This window comes from Podarcis bocagei (genome assembly GCF_964188305.1).
Source record: "Podarcis bocagei genome assembly, chromosome: 16".
Lineage (NCBI taxonomy): Eukaryota > Metazoa > Chordata > Lepidosauria > Squamata > Lacertidae > Podarcis > Podarcis bocagei.
In genome coordinates this window covers 40,935,721-40,954,391 of record NC_138142.1, presented here as the reverse complement: position 1 = coordinate 40,954,391, position 18,671 = coordinate 40,935,721, and the positions used below count along the sequence as shown (strand labels likewise).

Here is an 18,671-nt window from a genome sequence, read left to right as displayed (position 1 = left end):
ACTCCAGCTCCCATCAGCCCCAGCCCCTAGGGGGGACGACGACACAGATGTTGTTGGACTCAAACTCCCAGAAGCCAGCAGGGCTGACAGCAAGGGATGATGGGAGCTGGACTCCAACTCCCAGAAGCCAGCAGGGCTGACAGCAAGGGATGATGGGAGTTGGAGTCCACAAAGGGGGCTGTAGAAGGAAAGTCTGGCTTGCTTCTCTGCCTGGAGTGGGAAGATCATTTCCAATCAACTGCACCAGCAACCAAACTGCTCTCTTATCAATTCCCATTGAAGGATAGACAGGGCCCCCTCCTTACTTGTGTGGTGGGGAGAGGAGAAGATAAAGACTCTGGAGAAGACGAGTTTGCTGGGATTTTCACCACCCCAAAGGTTAGTTTCTCTCTTTTTCCCCTTTTAATTTTGGTTTCAGCCCCAGAAGGGGGAGACTTTTTAAAAACAGCAGTCTTTTTTAAAAAACGGAACAAGAGGCGTATAGAAGAAGAGGGTCCTTCTCCGCGGCAGACTTCGGTCGGCTGGGAAACGGGTGCTCGGGGCCACCCGCGGCTTGGCGTTACAGGACGACGCAGTCTGAATCCTGCTTCTGGCGCGGCCTGCGCTCTCCGGAGGGGCGGGAGGGCGGAGGAGTCCTCCCCTAAAAGGAGGGGAAGAGGAGAAAGTGGTGCGAGTTAAGGAATGGAGATCTTGTCGGACGTGGGGCACTTTTCCTCCCTCTCTCGCGATACTGGATATCAATAGGGACACACGCAAGGGAGGCTGGGAGATTCAGAGAAGACAAAGCCCTTGTTGCTGCTGTTCAACTGTGGAACTCACTTCCACATGAGGCAGCCAATCAGGATGGTTTTAAAAGAGGATTGGAGATGGGAAGTTTTTAATGCGTGACATCTTAGTGTATTTTTGGTCTTTGGAAGCCGTGCAGAGTGGCTGGGGAAACCCAGCCAGATGGGCGGGGTACAAATAATAAATTATTATTATTAGGAGAAGGAGAAGGCTATTGATGGCTGTGTTATAACAATAATAATAATAATAATAATAATAATAATAATAATAATAATAATAATAATAATAATAATTTATTTATACCCTACCCATCTGGCTAGGCTTCCACAGCCATTCTGGGCAGCTTCCAACAGAATATTAAAATACAATAGTCTATTAAACATTAAAAGCTTCCCTAAACAGGGCTGCCTTCAGATGTCTTCTAAAAGTCTAGTAGTTGTTTTTCTCTTTGACATCTGGTGGAAGGGCATTCCACAGGGCAGGCGCCACCACCGAGAAGGCCCTCTGCCTGGTTCCCTGTGACTTGGTTTCTCACAGGGAGGGAACCGCCAGAAGGCCCTCGGCACTGGACCTCAGTGTCCAGGCAGAACGATGGGGGTGGAGACCAGTATACCTGAAGGAGCGTCTCCACCCCCATCATTCAGCCTGGACATGGAGGTCCAGCGCCGAGGGCCTTCTGGCGGTTCCCTCCCTGCGAGAAGTGAGGTTACAGGGAACCAGGCAGAGGGCCTTCTCGGTAGTGGCGCCCGCCCTATGGACATAGCTGTCAACTTTTTTCTTGCGAGGAATCCTATTCGGAATAAGGGAATTTCCCTTAAAAAAAGGAAAACGTTGACAGCTATGCCTGTGGAACAGTCTCCCATCAGATGTCAAGGAAATAAACAACTATCTGTCCTTTAGAAGACATCTGTTCAGGGAAGTTTTTAATGTGTGACATTCTAATGTATTTTTAATCTTTGTTGGAAGCCGCCCAGAGTGGCTGGGGAAACCCAGCCAGATGGGCGGAGTACAAATAATAAATTATTATTATTATTATTATTATTAACACCCTCCTCCAGAAACCCAGGCACCTGTTCTTAAATAGCAGCTCTTATCATAAGCAGCTAGTGGTCTGTAATAGAGCTGTTTATGGCCGGTCTATGGCCCTGCAGAGGATGCTGGGGTCTACCTAACTCTACCCCTGACCGCTGGCCATGCTGCATACACAGGGGTTGGGGGTGTTGGGGGGTGGGGGGACATTACCTGTGCAGGGGGGGCTGCGGCCGGCGGCGGCGGCTGCTGCTGCTGCTGATATTCCTCCTGCTGCAGCTGTTGGGCGAGCTCTAAGTCGCTGAGTGCAGGTCCCCCTTGCTGCTGTTGCAGAGACAAGGCGATCATGTAGTCCTATGGAGGAAGGAAGGAAGGAGAGAGAAAGAGTTGGTGGATGTGAACTCAGAGCATGGCACACACACCTCCTTCGAATTCCTACCCTCTGGTTTCATCTTCTTCCTCCATCTTCATTTTATTTTATTCGCAACACGCCAAAGATTTTGGGTATAATATATAGTTAAAAGATTGGGGGAAACTATGGAAGGATTAAAATTTACCGCATGCAATGCTCTGAAAGAAAATGTGATGAAAATGGTGTATAGGTACAGTGGTGCGCCGCAAGACGAATGCCTCGCAAGACGAAAAACTCGCTAGACGAAAGGGTTTTTCGGTTTTGCGTTGCTTCGCTAGACGAATTTCCCTATGGGCTTGCTTCGCAAGACGAAAACGTCTTGCGCTTTTTTTTTAAAGCCGCTTGAAGAGGCGCAGTTGTGACGGACCGTGCTTCGCAAGACGAAAAACGCCGCAAGACGAAAAGACTCGCGGAACGAATTATTTTCGCCTTGCGAGGCACCACTGTAGTATATTGCACCTGTAAAATTAGCTAAAAATGTATAAAAGAAGTAATAAATGTTGGAAATGTAAAGAAAAAGAAGGAACTATTTCCTTTGTACATACATAGGATGTGGAGTGTTTCAGGACCTTATTATTATTATTATTATTATTATTATTATTATTATTATTACATTTGCACGCAGCAGAACCCGGCCACCGTTCTCTTGAAACGGAAGCATTGCGTTTTCAGTGCTCCTAAATGCTCAGCTTGGGAACACGCAGAACAACTCCTCTTCCTCCCCGTTAGCCTCAGTGGCCGGATCGGCTCCTTTCGCTCTGATTGGCTCCAATCAGCACGGAGGGTGAGAAGGTTGCTTAAAAGGTAAAGGTAAAGGGACCCCAGACCTTTAGGTCCAGTCGTGGCCGACTCTGGGGTTGCTGCGCTCATCTCACTTTATTGGCCGAGGGAGCCGGCGTACAGCTTCCGGGTCATGTGGCCAGCAGGACTTAAGCCGCTTCTGGCAAACCAGAGCAGCGCACGGAAACGCCATTTACCTTCCCGCCGGAGTGGTACCTATTTATCTACTTGCACTGGCATGCTTTCGAACTGCTACGTTGGCAGGAGCAGGGACCGAGCAGCGGGAGCTCACCCTGTCGTGGGGATTTGAACCACCGACCTTCTGATTGGCAAGTCCTAGGCTCTGTGGTTTAATCCACAGCGCCACCTGTGTCCCGAGAAGGTTGCATAGCATTGGCTAAAAAGCCTCCCCTTTCAACTGATTGGGTGAACCGGGGCAGCCCTTATGCCCCGCATGGTCTTGCCTCGCTGGCCCCTGCTCTCACCTGGTCCACCTGTCTCTGGTTGAGGTGCTGCTCTTGTGGGGAACCGCCTGCTGCCTCCTTGCCCAGGGCGTGGCTGAGGTGGAACTCTGCGTCACAGAAGCAGCTGTCCCCGTCCACGTTGTGCAGGCTCTCCCAGGCGACCTGCTCCTCGTGGAGGAAGCCCTGGTCGGTCACCAGGAGGTACAAGTGGCTCTGGAGAGGGAGCGAGGAGAGAAAACAAACAGGCTCTGGTTAATTCGGAGGCAGGGTGGCGGTAAATCAGCATAAGTAAAGGTAAAGGGCCCCCTGACCATTAGGTCCAGTCGTGGCTGACTCTGGGGTTGTGGCGCTCATCTCGCTTTACTGGCCAAGGGAGCCGGCGTACAGCTTCCGGGTCATGTGGCCAGCAGGACTAAGCCGCTTCTGGCGAACCAGAGCAACGCATGGAAACGCTGTTTACCTTCCTGCCGGAGCGGTACCTATTTATCTACTTGTGCTGGTGTGCTTTCGAACTGCTAGGTTGGCAGGAGCAGGGACCGAGCAACGGGAGCTCACCCCGTCGCGGGGATTCGAACCGCCGACCTTCAGATCGGCAAGCCCTAGGCTCTGTGGTTTAACCCACAGCGCCACCTGCGTACAACTATTTAAAAACACCACCACTTGCGAGCATCTACTTCCTTCTTCTTGAAGCTACCAGCATGAGTTTGATCAAACTGCGGGAGGCAGTGGAGGACAGAAGTGCCTGGCGTGCTCTGGTCCATGGGGTCACGAAGAGTCGGACACAACTAAACGACTAAACAACAACAACTTCCTTCTTGGGCTCTAATCACAGAGAGAGGCTACTGAACTTCCCAGTCCTCTTGGATAATGGCGTTGTCCTGAGTGAATCTCCACCCCTGGTCTCTCCCACTTCCTCCTTCGTCACTTCTACGGGTGCTGACAAGCGCCCTCTGTCTTTGAGCTTTTTGCTCTCCTACTTTTAAGGCTCGCCGGGTTCTGGGAGATGGAGGGTCTGGAATGCTTTCTAATGACAGAGCGTCAGCTGGGTATGTTGAACGGTCTCTTTAAAGTCGAAGGTTCATTATTGTTCCACAAGACGTGTATGTCTTTAAGGGCCAGAGCAAATAACGTGACCTAGTTTTACAGCTGTGAAACAGTATAGCAGGTGCTGCTAAGTTGCGTTAATTAAGCTGTGTCAGCAATTGGGTATAGTATATAAAGAGCAGCACCTAGCTCTCCCAGTACCCTGGAGGATGGGTCGTGCTTGTTGATATATTTAGTGTAAAAGAAGTTTTTGTTTTCGTTATTAAAGCCTAGCTAAAGTTATTTTGTGTTCCTCGTAATGTGTGGTCTCCCCAGCAAGTTTTCTGCAGCGCAACTAATCTGCAAATAGCCAACAGGGTGTTGTTCTAGTTGTCCCACGATTTCCTAGCTTTCCCCCTCATCTGCCTCTGAGCTGCAACCTCCCTCAAACCCCTGTTTGCAAAGCTATATTGTCTTCCTTTTCCTGCTCCCTGGAAGGGTCCGGATGGGGAGGCCGTCTCCACCATTGCTCCTCCCCTGCCCAGTCCCGGACATCGCCCACCTTTCTTAAAAAACAACAGCCCTGCGAGGCGGGTACCTTGTGCTTGATCATGGTGCTGAAGTGGTTGTTCCTGAAGAAGACGCTCAGCTCGCCTTCCTTGACCGTGGACGTCAGCTCACAGAGGCCGTGGTAGGTCAGCTGAGAGGCCGTGGACTCCAAAAACTGCTCTGCTATCAGGCCTGCAAGGGGCGGGGGGCGTTGCGGTGGAACAGGGAGCAGAAGGAGCAAAGATGAGGCGGAATGCAGGCAAAGCATGATGGCGATCGACTCGGATGATGAATTGGATCCACAGTTCTTTCAATTCCTTACTCGGCCTTCACCCTAAGGACCCAGGGTGGGCCGCAACCTTTTAGAACGCAGCATTAAAAGCTGTTTAAAATAATAGGGTCCGGCCTGAATGGTACTCTGCTGCCTGCAGCCAAATCTCTGAGTGCTCAAAGGAGATAGTGGTGTCCCTAGGATACGTAGTTTTATTTTGCACCGCAAAGATAGGATGGAGGGGCTTGCAGCACTAACACCCCATGAGGTCCCCGAGGGAGGTCTCCAAAGCACAGTTTTGGCATCCTAACAGATTGAGGTTGAATCATGACAAGACAGAAGTACTGTTTTGGGGGGACAGGAGGCGGGCGGGAGTGGAGGATTCCCTGGTTCTGGATGGGGCAACTGAAGAACCAGGTGCGCAGCCCGTGAGTCATTCTGGACTCACAGCTCTCCATGGAAGCACAGGTTAATTCTGTATCCAGGGCAGCTGTTTACAAGCTCCATCTGGTACGCAGGTGAGACCCTACCTGCCTGCAGACTGTCTTGCCAGAGTGGCAAGACAGAGTGGCATGCTCTGGTTATCTCCACTTGGATTACTGCAATGCGCTCTACGTGGGGCTACCTTTGAAGGTGACCCAGAAACTACAACTAATCCAGAATAGGGCAGCAAGACTCGTGACTGGGAGTGGCCGCCGAGACCACATAACACCGGTCTTGAAAGACCTGCATTGGCTCCCAGTGCGTTTCCGAGCACAATTCAAAGTGTTGGTGCTGACCTTTAAAGCTCTAAACCAGTGTTTCCCAACCTTTTTTGGGCAAAGGCACACTTGTTTGATGAAAAAAATCTTGAGGCACACCACCATTACAGCCCCGTGACGTCAGCGCGCAGCGTCACGCCGGGAGGGACGCACGAAAGTGTAAGTTTCAATTTTTTCCCTCCCCCTTGCCGGGGAACCTCCAAGCTTTGGGGGTGGGGGGGAGGAGGCAGCAAAGCGAGGCAGGAAGGAGAGCGCGGCTTGGCTGGGTGAGCTTTGGCAGGGGCAGGGAATGAGAGCCGCGAGGCGGGCGCTGCGGACGGAGGCGCTGCCCGCCGAGCTCGCAGGCAGCCAGGCAGGCAGACGGCAAGAGCCCCGCGCTGGGCGGCCTCTCCTCGCCGCCGCCGCCCCGCCTCTCACCGCCCGACTCACCCGCCTCCCTCCAGGCAACATCTCGCGGCACACCAGGCAACATCTCGTGGCACACTAGTGTGCCGCGGAACAGTGGTTGGGAAACACTGCTCTAAACGGCCTCAAAGGTCCAGTATACCTGAAGGAGCGTCTCCACCCCCATCGTTCTGCCCGGACAGCGAGGGCCTTCACCGAGGGTCCAGCACCGAGGGCCTTCTGGCGGTTCCCTCCCTGCGAGAAGCCAAGTTACAGGGAACCAGGCAGAGGGCCTTCTCGGTGGAGGCACCTGTCCTGTGGAATGCCTTCCCAGCAGATGTCAAAGAGAAAAACAACAACCAAACTTTTAGAAGACATCTGAAGGCAGCCCTCTTTAGGGAAGCTTTTAATGTTTGACAGGCTATTGTATTTTAATATTTTGTTGGAAGCCGCCCGGAGTGGCCAGATGGGCAGGGTTTAAATAATAAATTATTATTATTATTATTATTATTATTATTATTATTATTATTATTATTATTATTATTATCCAGCACAGAGCGAGACAAGCCTCTGTATCTCCAGCTCCCACCAAACCCACACACTGACAGCCCCACCTGGCCCTACTGTTCTCCATCCCAGGATAATGCGACATTCAGCCAGGTGAAGTGGGGAAGGCCCACCCATTGGTCTCTGTGGCAACAGAGCTTGCTTTTTCAAAATGCACATGGTAAGCAAGCTTCCTCCTATAGATTCTAGGCTCCTATCCGCAAGACCACAGGTTTTGAAGGGAACCACAGGTGTCATCCAGACTGACCCCACCACCCAGAGCCATAACAATACATGGATCTCAAGTTTCAAAGAGGTGTGTCTTCAGCGTGGGACAACAACCACATAATAATAATATTAATATTAATAATAATAATAATAATATTAATAATAATAATAATAATAATAATAATAATAATAATAATAATAATAATAATACCCTGCCCTCCCCAGCCAGAGCCGGGTTCAGGGCGGCTAACACCAATAAAATTCCAGTAAAAAACATAATTGGGGGGGGGGGGGAGACAGGACCAATTCAAAATACAGGTTAAAATGCGATGTAAAATGCAGCCTCATTTTAAAAGTAGCCGACAAATCAAGACCATAAGGGGAGGGAAACGTAAGGGTCAGACTGAGTCCAAACCAAAGGCCAGGCGGAACAGCTCTGTCTTGCAGGCCCTGAAGAAAGATGTCAAGTCCCTCAGGGCCCTAGTCTCTTGGGACAGAGCGTTCCACCAAGTTGGGGCCAGTACTGAAAAGGCCCTGGCCCTAGTTGAGATGGGAGGGCGTTCCACAGGGCGGGCGCCACCACTGAGAAGGCCCTCTGCCTGGATGCAGAGGAGCAGTGGGAGGAATAATAATAATTTTAAAAAAATATTTATACCCTGCCCTCCCTGGGCAGAGCCAGGCTCAGGGCGGCTAACATCAGTAAAATTACAATAAAAACATAATAGGGGAGGATTTATTTTTTTAAAAAAATATAGGTTAAAAATACAATTTAAAATACAGCCTCATTTTAAAAGTAGCCCATGGATCAAAACCCTAAGGGGAGGGAAACATAAGGGTCAGACTGAGTCCAAACCAAAGGCCTGGTGGAACAGCTCTGTCTTGCAGGTCCTGTGGAAAGATGTCAAGTCTCTTGGGACAGAACGTTCCACCAAGTCGGGGCCAGTACTGAAAAGGCCCTGGCCCCAGTTGAGACCAGTCTAACCACCTTGCGACTTGGGACCTCCAAAATGTTGTCATTTGTGGACCTTAAGGTCCTCCGTGGGGCAGACCAGGAGAGGCGATCCCGTAGGTACGGTTTAAAAGAATTCAAAATTTCAATGGTTGTAAATGATACAAGAAATATACAGTGGAACCTTGGTTGTCGAACGCTTCAGAAGTCAAATGTTTTGGCTTTTGAACGCCAATGACCCGGAGGTGAACGCTTCCGTTTTCAAAGGTGCCTCAGAAGTCAAACGGCTTCCGCAGGGTGTTTCTCCACTTTTTCAATGGATTTTGCCGCCTGGCAATTTCGCCTCGGTTGTCAAACGTTTTGGAAGTCGAACGGTCTTCCGGAATGGATTATGTTCGACAAGTGAGGTTCCACTGTACATACATGTAACGGTTGTTCAAAATAGGTGTCTAATAGCTCAAAGATGGTTAAAAGGCCTTTGCTGAAGCAGAGAGGTCTCCTGAGGTAAAAACCATGAGAGATGAGGCTTAGAAAGCAAGTTTCTGCAAGCGTGAAACTACCACCAAGCAGGCCCTGCTGCTAGTCTTCGTAAACCAGATCTTATTTTATTTTTCCTTGCGCAGGGGCCATGCTAATCTTCTCTGTATCGTTCCAATTTTAGTACATGTGCCGAAGCGAGAACAAATCAGATCTTACTTAATGGCCTCCACCCCTGGGCTGACGACAACCCCACTTCCAGGTACTAGTTACCCCGGACCTTGACTGTGTGAATGAGCCCAGGCAGACGGGCCTCACCTTCCGTCACCAGATTAGGGTCGCTTGAGTGTTTGCAGGTGATGATCTTCTCCACCAACTGGTTGTAGGTCAGCTTGCTGACGGCCTGGGCCACCTCTGGTATCTGGAGTGTGCAGAAACAGGTTGTGAGCTGGAGTCTGGGAGTCCACGGCGCAAGGGGTGTCGACGGCCGAGAGGCAGGTTCAAATCCCAGTTCGGCCACCAAACTCCCAGGGTGGCCTTAGGTCAATTTCCCCACACCCACCCCTCAGCCTAACCTTGCAGGGATGTTGTGAGGACAGAAGAGGATCATGCAGCAAACCCACAATATAGACTGTATTTTTCGCCCTATAGGACGCACTTTTTCCCCTCCAAAAATGAAGGGGAAATATGTGTGCGTCCTATGGGGCGAATGCAGGCTTTCGCTGAAGCCTGGAGAGCGAGAGGGGTCGGTGCGCACCGACCCCTCTCGCTCTCCAGGCTTCGGGCAGATATCCGCAAGCCTTGGGAGCCCGCGGGAGTGCCCACCGGGCTCCCAAGGCTTGCGGGCAGCAGCCTGCAGCCCAAAGCACGGGGAGCGCACCCCGTGCTTGGCGCAGATGTCCGCAAGCCTTGCGAGCAACAGCCTGTTCTGGGGTCGCAAGCTCCGGGAGCCCCGCCCCCAGCCCCGCAAGCTCCGGGAGCAATGGCGAGGTTGAGTGCAACCTCGCCTTCGCTCCCGGACCCCCAGCCCCGAGGCTAAAAACGAAGCTAGGACAGCTAGCGGGATCCATCCCGCTCGCTGTCATGGCTTCTTTGCTCTTTGGGGCTCGGGGGGGGGGGGAATAAATCTTTTTTTTCTTTATTCCCCCCCCCAAACAAAAGTGCGCCCTATGGGCCGGTGCGCCCTATAGGGCGAAAAATACGGTATATATTTTTTGCAGGGAGAGGAAGAATGAGATAAATAAACGGAATAAAAAAATGTATGAAGCCCACTGGGCTCCAGTGGAACTGACTGTGGTGGTGTTGGGAAGACTTTTCATTGTTCTCATTATCTTAGACTTAGGTCAGGAATGGGGGCCTGAGGTCGTGTGGGACTCAATTTCCCATCAGCCCCAGCCCACCTGGCCAATGGTTGGAGGTGAGGGAAGTTGTAGTTCAACAAACATCTGGGTGGGTGGTTGTCACAGGACACCCCAGTTTAGAATTTAAAATTTTTAAATTTCAATTCTTATTTTTAAAATTTCAATTAAAAATGCGGATTGCAATTCAATATCCCAACAGCTGGGGATGGCTGAACGCAGGGCCGGCTTTAGGTTTAATGAAGCCCTCAGCTACTGAAGGCAGTGGGGCCCTTTATATGTCCAGCTGTCCTTTGTCAACAATAAATGGTTGCTGTTTTTTGTGTTGAATATATGCTATATGTGATGTATGGAAGTGAGAGTTGGACCATAAAGAAGGCTGATCGCCGAAGAATTGATGCTTTTGAATTATGGTGCTAGAGGAGACTCTTGAGAGTCCCATGGACTGCAAGAAGATCCAACCTCTCCATTCTGAAGGAAATCAGCCCTGAGTGCTCACTGGAAGGACAGATCCTGAAGCTGAGACTCCAAGACTTTGACCACCTCATGAGAAGAGAAGACTACCTGGAAAAGACCCTGATGTTGGGAAAGATGGAGGGCACAAGGAGAAGGGGGCGACAGAGGACGAGATGGTGGGACAGTGTCTTCGAAGCTACAAACATTTGTCTGACCAAACTGCGGGAGGCAGTGGAAGACAGGAGTGCCTGGCGTGCTCTGGTCCAGGGGGTCACAAAGAGGCGGACACGACTAAACGACTAAACAACAACAACAACAACAACAACAAATATGCTATATGGCAATTTATGGGCCTAATAGGTATCTAAAGCCATTTGCACATAACAAACAGGAGCCTACACAGCACAAAACACTGTTGCTGTATGTGTGTTTTATTTTATTTGTTTTATATCTTGTATTTTGGAAATGTTTTTTTCCTTTGATTTTTTGGGGGGCCCCCAAGAGAATGGGGCCCTAAGCTATAGCTTGTTTAGCTTATACAGTGGTACCTCTGGTTGTGAACGGGATCCGTTCCGGAAACCTGTTCACAACATGAAAGGAACGCAACTTGCAGCAGTGCCTCTGCGCACGCGCGGGTTGCGATTCGCCGCTTCTGTGCACGCGCGCAACATCATTTTGCGCGTCTGCACATGCGCGAGCGGCGAAACCCGGAAGTAACCCTTTCTGGTACTTCCGGGTCGCTGCGGGACGCAACCTGAAAAAATGTAACATGAAGCAAACATGAGGTATGACTGTACGTAAATCCGGCACTGGCTGAACGGCAGGTGCCATTTACGCTTCTCAGACTGGAGAGATTTGGCTCGCGAACTCTCAAAGACGCCTTCGGCGGCATCCGAGACGCTGACGACTCGCAAGCTCAGCTCCTAGGAAGCAATGGCGTGCGGAAAGAAGACGGGATTAAGCATCTCACCTGCGGGTCCACCAACCAGCCGTGATAGAGAGGCATGTCGAGAAGGTCGAAGACGATGCACTCGGGGGTGTACTCGAAATCGGCGACTCCCGTGAACCTCACGTTGACATCCAGCCCCGTGGAGAGTTTGGGCAGAACCGTCATGGCATCGTTGACGTTCTGTCCGCGGCAGGAGAGGAAGAAGGGCATGCTGGTTACTTTTGAAATTGGGGGACGGAACAAAGTCTAGCTGGGAAAGCCTGCATTTTTTGGGGGGGGGAGGGATAAGGAACCTCAACTCTGGGAGACCAGGGTTCGAATCCACCCACAGGGCCGCTGTGTCTCTCAGGGTCGTTGTGGGGATTAAATGAAGGGGAGAACCATGTGTACCACCACCTTGAGCTACTTGGGGGGAAAGCTGGAGCATAAACGCCATAAATAAACAAATGAGTTAATCAGAGATAATAATAATAATAATAATAATAATAATAATTTATTATTTCTATCCCACCCATCTGGCTGGGTTTCCCTAGCCACTCTGGGCGGCTTCCAATAGAACACTAAAATACAATAACCTATTAAACATTAAAAGCTTCCCTAAACAGGGCTGCCTTCAGATGTCTTCTAAAAGTCTGGTAGTTATTTTTCTCTTTGACATCTGGTGGGAGGGCGTTCCACAGGGCGGGGGCCACCACCGAGAAGGCCTTCTGCCTGGTTCCCTGTAACTTGGCTTCTCACAGGGAGGGAACTGCCAGAAGGCCCTCGGAGCTGGACCTCAGTGTCCGGGCAGAACGATGGAGGTGGAGACGCTCCTTCAGGTAAACTGGACCAAGGCCGTTTAGGGCTTTCAAGGTCAGCACCAACACTTTGAATTGTGCTCGGAAACGTACTGGGAGCCAGTGTAGGTCTTTCAAGACCGGTGTTATAGTATTACTTGTAAGGGATTGTGCCCTCGCTGGATCAGGCCACAAGGAACTCAGCGTTCTCCTTTCGGCAGCGACCTGCGGGACAACTGCTGTATCCTCTGAATGCAGTTTTTAGAGGTAGGCTGCTCCTTTCCATGGAGGTTCCACTCCTTACCGCCAAAGAGGAGCCCTGCTGGGTCTGACCTAGCACTCAGCTCCCTTGGTATCCTGATTTCATTCTCCGAAGGGAGAGCAAAGGGCGCTGCTGGCTGCTGGGGCAAACTGGCGGCTCCCTTAGCCTGCAGTTTTTACGACAGTACACGGTTAGGCGCAAGATGCTTCTTGGTGTGCCATTGTTTGGTTTTAATGCGCACGTATTCTCTGCAGCGGGAGCTTTGGGCACAGGGCAGATTGTGGAAGTTCTCAGCAGGTTATTACAATAAGCAGAGACCTGCCAAGTGCCTTGGGGGAGCCCAAAGGGAGAGAGAGAGAGAGAGAATGAGAGGAGGGGGAGAAAGAAAGGAACTCACTTGCTGAAAGTTGAGCTGGAGGGCTTCCGACTGTTTTTGGGGCTTGATGGACAGGATGCAGTCACCTGACATAGAGAGAAAATAGACCTTTTTCATTAAGAACGTACCAAATTAGCAAAGATATATCGTAATTGTGACAATATATGTTGGAAGTGTAAAGAAAAGGAAGGAACCTTTTCTCATATGTGGTGGACCTGTCCCAAGGTGAAAGACTTCTGGGAAAAGATTTATAATGAATTGAAAAAAATGTTGAAATATACATTTATAAAGAAACCAGAGGCCTTTCTTCTTGGAATAACAGGTTTGGAATTGCCCAAGAAAGATGTTACATTATTTTTGTATGCCACAACTGCTGCCCGTATTTTGTTAGTCAAAAAGTGGAAAACCCAAGAATTACCAACAATAGAAGAATGGCAGATGAAGATGATGGATTTTTCGGAGCTAGCCAACCTAACTGGAAGAGTCCGCGACCAGGAGGAGGAGTATCAGGAAGAGTGGAATAAATTTAATGATTATTTAGTTAAATTTGTTAACTTAAACTAACTGAAAGTAGCTTGCAGATACTTAATGGGCATAGGATTTTATTTATGTTAAGTGATGAATTACAGTGGTACCCCGCAAGACGAACGCCTCGCGAGACGAAAAACTCGCAAAACGAAAGGTTTTTTCGTTTTCGAGTTGCCTCGCAAGACAAATTTCCCTATGGGCTTGCTTCGCAAAACGAAGCTTGCCCCGGGGACAGCGGGTCTTCTCTTTTGAAGCAAGGGGCGGCGGGGAGAAGCGATCTTCTCCCCGCAGCCCCAGGTCCGGGGACAGCGGGAAGCGCTTCCCGCTGCCCCCAGACCTCTTTTGAAGCAGGGGCTGCGGGGAGATTGCTTCTCCCCACCTGCCCCCACCGCCCGGCTTCGGAACGCTGCTCCGAAGCGGGGCGGGGGGGGGCGGGAACACCTTCTGAAGGCGGGCGGGGGGCGAAAGTCTTTGTCCCCCCTGCCTGCCTTCCCAGGGGCTTTTAAATCGCCCCAGACAGCGGAGAAGTCCTCCGCTGTCCCGGGGCGATTTTAAAATGCCGCCCGCCAGCATTTTAAGATCGCCCGGACAGCAGAGAAGTCCTCCGCTGTCCCGGGGTTTTTTAAAATGCTGGGGGTGGGAAGAAAAGCCCTTGTCCCCCTCCCCCAGCCTTCAGAAGAGGTCCGGGGACAGACTGTCCCCGGACCTGGTCTGAAGGCGGTTTCCCTAGGAACGCATTAATTGATTTTCAATGCATTCCTATGGGAAACCGTGCATCGCAAGACGAAAAACTCGCAAGACGAAGAGACTTGCGGAACGAATTAATTTCGTCTTGCGAGGCACCACTGTAATATGTTTAATTCCATAAGGTGAAGATCTAAGGATGTGAATGTTTAAGTTAAATTACATAAAAATTGGGATTTGGAAAACCGTTAAAAAGACATGCAATGACAAGCGAGGAAGTCACTTAACAAAGTTAATAACTGTAATTTTCAATAAGGCTATGATTTATGTTTGTTTGTCTTGTGTGTGTGTTTGTTTGTTTGTTTATAATATTGTGAAAACTAATAAAAAAATTTTGGGGAAAAAAGAACGTAAGAAGGGCGCCGTCGCTGGATCAGGCCAAAGGGGCCCCACCTAGTCCAGCCTCCTGTTCTCAAAGTGCTCAAAAACGCCTCCGGTAACCTAGGAATCTAGATAGACTGCCTGCAGTGGCAGGGAGTTCCACTGTTTAGCTACACGTTTTGGGAAGAAGTCCTTCCTTTCGCCTGCCCAGGGTTGCGTCCAACGCTCGTCCAATGCGGATCAGACCCGCTGCGATTAAAAGACAGGGCTAACTTAAGCCCGTCCCTTCTGGCAGATCTGTAACGTGCTTGAATACAAGCCTGCATAGAGAAGAAAGCTGACTATGCAAAGGTAATAATAATAATAATAATAATAATAATAATAATAATAATAATAAAAAATTTTATTTATACCCCGCCCTCCTCAGCCAAGACCGAGCTCAGGGCGGCTAACACCCGATATAAAAACAGATTGATTGAAATACAACTTAAAAACAAGATTAAAATACAGTGCAACATTAAAATGCAGCCTCATTTCAGTGGAAACTCAAATAAAAAACTTTGGGGGGGATGAAAACGTCAAGTCTTCACCAAGGCTAACTATCCAGATTGGTCCTACACGGGCCAGAAAAAAGCCAGGGAAGTCCCCAAATAAGAGTTCCATCACAGAAGGAGAAAGGAAAAAGGAAAGACTGGGAGGGGATCAAATTGATTCCAAGCCAAAGGCCAGGCGGAACAACTCTGTCTTACAGGCTCTGCGGAAAGAAATCAGATCCCGCAGGGCCCTGGTCTCAGGAGACAGAGCATTCCACCAGGCCGGGGCCAGTGCTGAAAAGGCCCTGGCTCTGGTTGAGGTAAGCAAATGCCTTTGTTTCTCCGCCCACTTTGGCCTCTGGCCCCGCCCACCAGCAGTATGCGGCCCTTGAACCTTGCCCGGAAGGGGAAAACGGCCCTTGAGCAAAAACGAAAATGAAAAACAGGTTTCTTCGCCCCTGTACCAAATGATCTCACTCTGTACAAAGGCAGCTTCACAGGGGTGGGGGAATTAGGTGGCCCTTTGTCGAGTACCTAGAACGCCCCCCTCCAAAAAAAAACCACCCCAGCCCTCGGGAAATGTGAAAACGATGGCGGCCTCATCCTGCCACTTACCGAGGTGAGCCATCAGCTCGTCGGAAGTGATCACTTCCTTCTGGGGAGGCAGTTTCACCTGAAAGGGAGGAAGAGAGAAAAAGAGAAAAAGAGAGAGAAACGATTCAGGAGGATGAAGGACATTTTGCCAAGAGGATCAGCCCATCTTGCCCCGTGTGCGCCCCCTCCTCCCTCCAAATGCCCACATTCGGGGGTATATACCAAGAAAAAAGGGGACGCGGGTGGCCCTTGGGTTCAACCACAGAGCCTAGGACTTGCCGATCAGAAGGTTGGTGGTTCGAATCCCCGCGATGGACAGGGTGAGCTCCCGTTGCTCTGTCCCTGCTCCTGCCAACCTAGCAGTTTGAAAGCACGTCAAAGAGCAAGTAGATAAATAGGTACCACTCCAGCGGGAAGGTAAATGGCGTTTCCGTGCGCTGCTCTGGTTTGCCAGAAGCGGCTTAGTCCTGCTGGCCACATGACCTGGAAGCTGTACGCCGGCTCCCTCGGCCAGTAAAGCGAGATGAGCGCCGCAACCCCAGAGTCGGCCACGACTGGACCTAATGGTCAGGGGTCCCTTTACCTTTACCAAGAAAAAAGCACACCAAGAACTCTGGCCAGTATAAGTTTCAATAGTCGGAGTGGTCCCTACTCGCAAATCAAGTCAATTGTAACAAAAACCAATCCATTCAAAAGTATGTATTCTGACAAGGATTGAAAACTCAAGTAGAGATTACAAACTCAAATTCAAAAGGATATGTATGTATGTATGTATGTATGTATGTATACATACCCCACCCATCTGGCTGGGTTTCCCCAGCCACTCTGGGCAGCTCCCAATCGAGTGTTAAAAACAATACAGCATTAAATATTAAAAACTTTCCTAAACAGGGCTGCCTTCAGATGTCTTTTAAAGAGAAGATAGCGGCTTATTTCCTTCACATCTGAAGGGAGGGTGTTCCACAGGGCGGGGGCCACTACCGAGAAGGCCCTGTGTCTGGTTCCCTGTAGCTTCACTTCTCACAATGAGGGAACCGCCAGAAGGCCCTCAGAGCTGGACCTCAGTGTCCGGGCAGAACGATGGGGGTGGAGACGCTCTTTCAGGTATACAGGACTGAGGCCGTTTAGGGCTTTAAAGGTCAGCACCAACACTTTGAATTGTGCTCGGAAACGTACTGGGAGCCAATGAAGATCTTTCAGGACCGGTGTTATGCGGTCTCAGTGGCCGCTCCCAGTCACCAGTCTAGCTGCCACATTCTGGATTAATTGCAGTTTCCAGGTCACCTTCAAAGGTAGCCCCACGTAGAGCGCATTGCAGTAGTCCAGTAGGAGATAACCAGAGCATGCACCACTCTGGCGAGGCAGTCTGCAGGCAGGGAGGGTCTCATCCTGCGTACCAGATGGAGCTGGTAAACAGCCGCCCTGGACACAGAATTGACCTGCGCCTCCATGGACAGCTGTGAGTCCAAAATGACTCCCAGGCTGTGCACCTGGTCCTTCAGGGGCACAGGTACCCCATTCAGGACCAGGGAGTCCCCCACATCCTCCCCAACCCATCCCCCAAAACTGTACTTCTGTCTTGTCAGGATTCAACCTCAATCTGTTAGCCGCCATCCATCCTCCAACCGCCTCCAGACACTCACACAGAACCTTCACTGAATACAGTAATTTGTTACAGAATTAGAGATAAGAGTTTATGCCTTCGGGGTAGACTGCCCCTGACCCTGGAAGCTCTACTCACCTTCCACTGCAAGAAAAGGATGTTCATGATGGCCAGCAGCGGGCAGGGCCCATTCTCGCTCTGCGTGATGACCGGCGTCCTTTCCCCTTTCCAGCTGATCCATTTGACGCAGTAGAAGTCGGGGGGCTGGGGGTGGCTGGCGGGAGAAGACCGGGGCTCGGGGGCCGCCTCCCCGGGTTGGTCGGCGGCGACGGGGGGCACATCAGCCAGGTCAGAGACGCTTGGCAGAGAGGCAGCGCCCGCCAGCAGTTCCTCCTCTCCCGGACGCTCTTTGGAACCCGGCTTTCCGGCCTCCGCAGACTCCAGACATTTGGGTTCCGGCCCTTCGCCTCCCTTCCCGGCACCTGGGGGGGTTTCCTCGCAGGCCGGGGCCTTCGGCGCCTCCTCCTGGTCTTGCCCGTCTGCGGCGGGCACCTTGCCACACATGGCGCCAACGTCCTCTACGCCTTGCTCCTCCGGGGAGGCCTCGGTGGTTTGGGGTTCGGCCGGCACATTCTCCCCCTTCGCTGACGGTTCTACAGATAATTCGGGCTCCATTTGGCGCTGCCCCTACTGCCGCCTTCCTTATAAAAACCCAAGCATCCACCGCGGACGAGCCAACGGGCTGGGTGTCGGATCGAGTCCTAAATGACAGGCTTCCTTCTCGCTTTCTGCTGAAGTTTGAATGTGCTTTCCGATTCTGCCTCTCAAGAGGAAAACGGATTCGGGCGTTTGGCAGAAGAAACTCACCTCTCTCCCTCTCCCCGGATCAATAAGCGATTCGCAAACTTCTAGTCGCCTTGACAAAATGCAACGTTTGCTAGGTACAATTCCTCTATGTTCGCTGCCCTGCCTTCTACTCCCAAGTGGTAGAAAACGTTAACACTTTTTAAAAAAGCGGGTGGGAAAAGATTCCTATTTCAATTTATCCTCTGTTTCTCAACCGGATCTCGCTCGGCGTCGCCTTTCCCGTTTTCAAAGGCTACCGTAAAAGACCTTAAAAGTGGGGGACACAATGACAATTTGGGGTCTGCTGTTTTCGGGGGCTGTCAGGCACTGCTGAGAAAACGCGAGGCGGAAATAAAAATGAGAATAGAAACCGATGTTTTTTCCCCAGGCTGGTTTTTCCCTTGCGTTTTCTGCTTCTGGTGGGGGCCACGGAGAAATCAATTCCGCCACGCTGGTTTTTCCCTTGCGTTTTCTGCTTCTGGTGGGGGCCACGGAGAAATCAATTCCGCCACCTCTTCTCCAGCTCGGCTTTAAAAATTTAATTATTTAACACCCAGGAAACACAATTGCCGGCCGCCTCTCAATCTCTCCGCTTCCAGATCCGCAAAGGATTATTATCTTTCAAGATCCTTTTTTTAAAAAAGAAAAATCTCATATATATATATA

The 18,671-nt window shown here is 50.6% G+C and overlaps 1 protein-coding gene across 1 annotated transcript; it reads right to left on the bottom strand.

The window, feature by feature from the left end:
* Positions 1 to 351: 351 nt before the first annotated feature.
* MINDY1 (MINDY lysine 48 deubiquitinase 1) lies at positions 352 to 18,655 on the bottom strand. Its single transcript, XM_081173674.1, has 10 exons — positions 18,456 to 18,655; positions 17,298 to 18,394; positions 15,578 to 15,635; positions 12,858 to 12,922; positions 11,444 to 11,602; positions 8,978 to 9,080; positions 5,093 to 5,235; positions 3,493 to 3,684; positions 2,029 to 2,169; positions 352 to 640 (listed from the first exon to the last, which is right to left on the bottom strand). The coding sequence occupies exons 2-10, from the start codon at positions 17,832 to 17,834 to the stop codon at positions 560 to 562; spliced, it is 1,479 nt and encodes a 492-aa protein (XP_081029800.1). The 5' UTR covers positions 17,835 to 18,394; positions 18,456 to 18,655; the 3' UTR covers positions 352 to 559.
* Between the last annotated feature and the right edge of the window lie 16 nt (positions 18,656 to 18,671).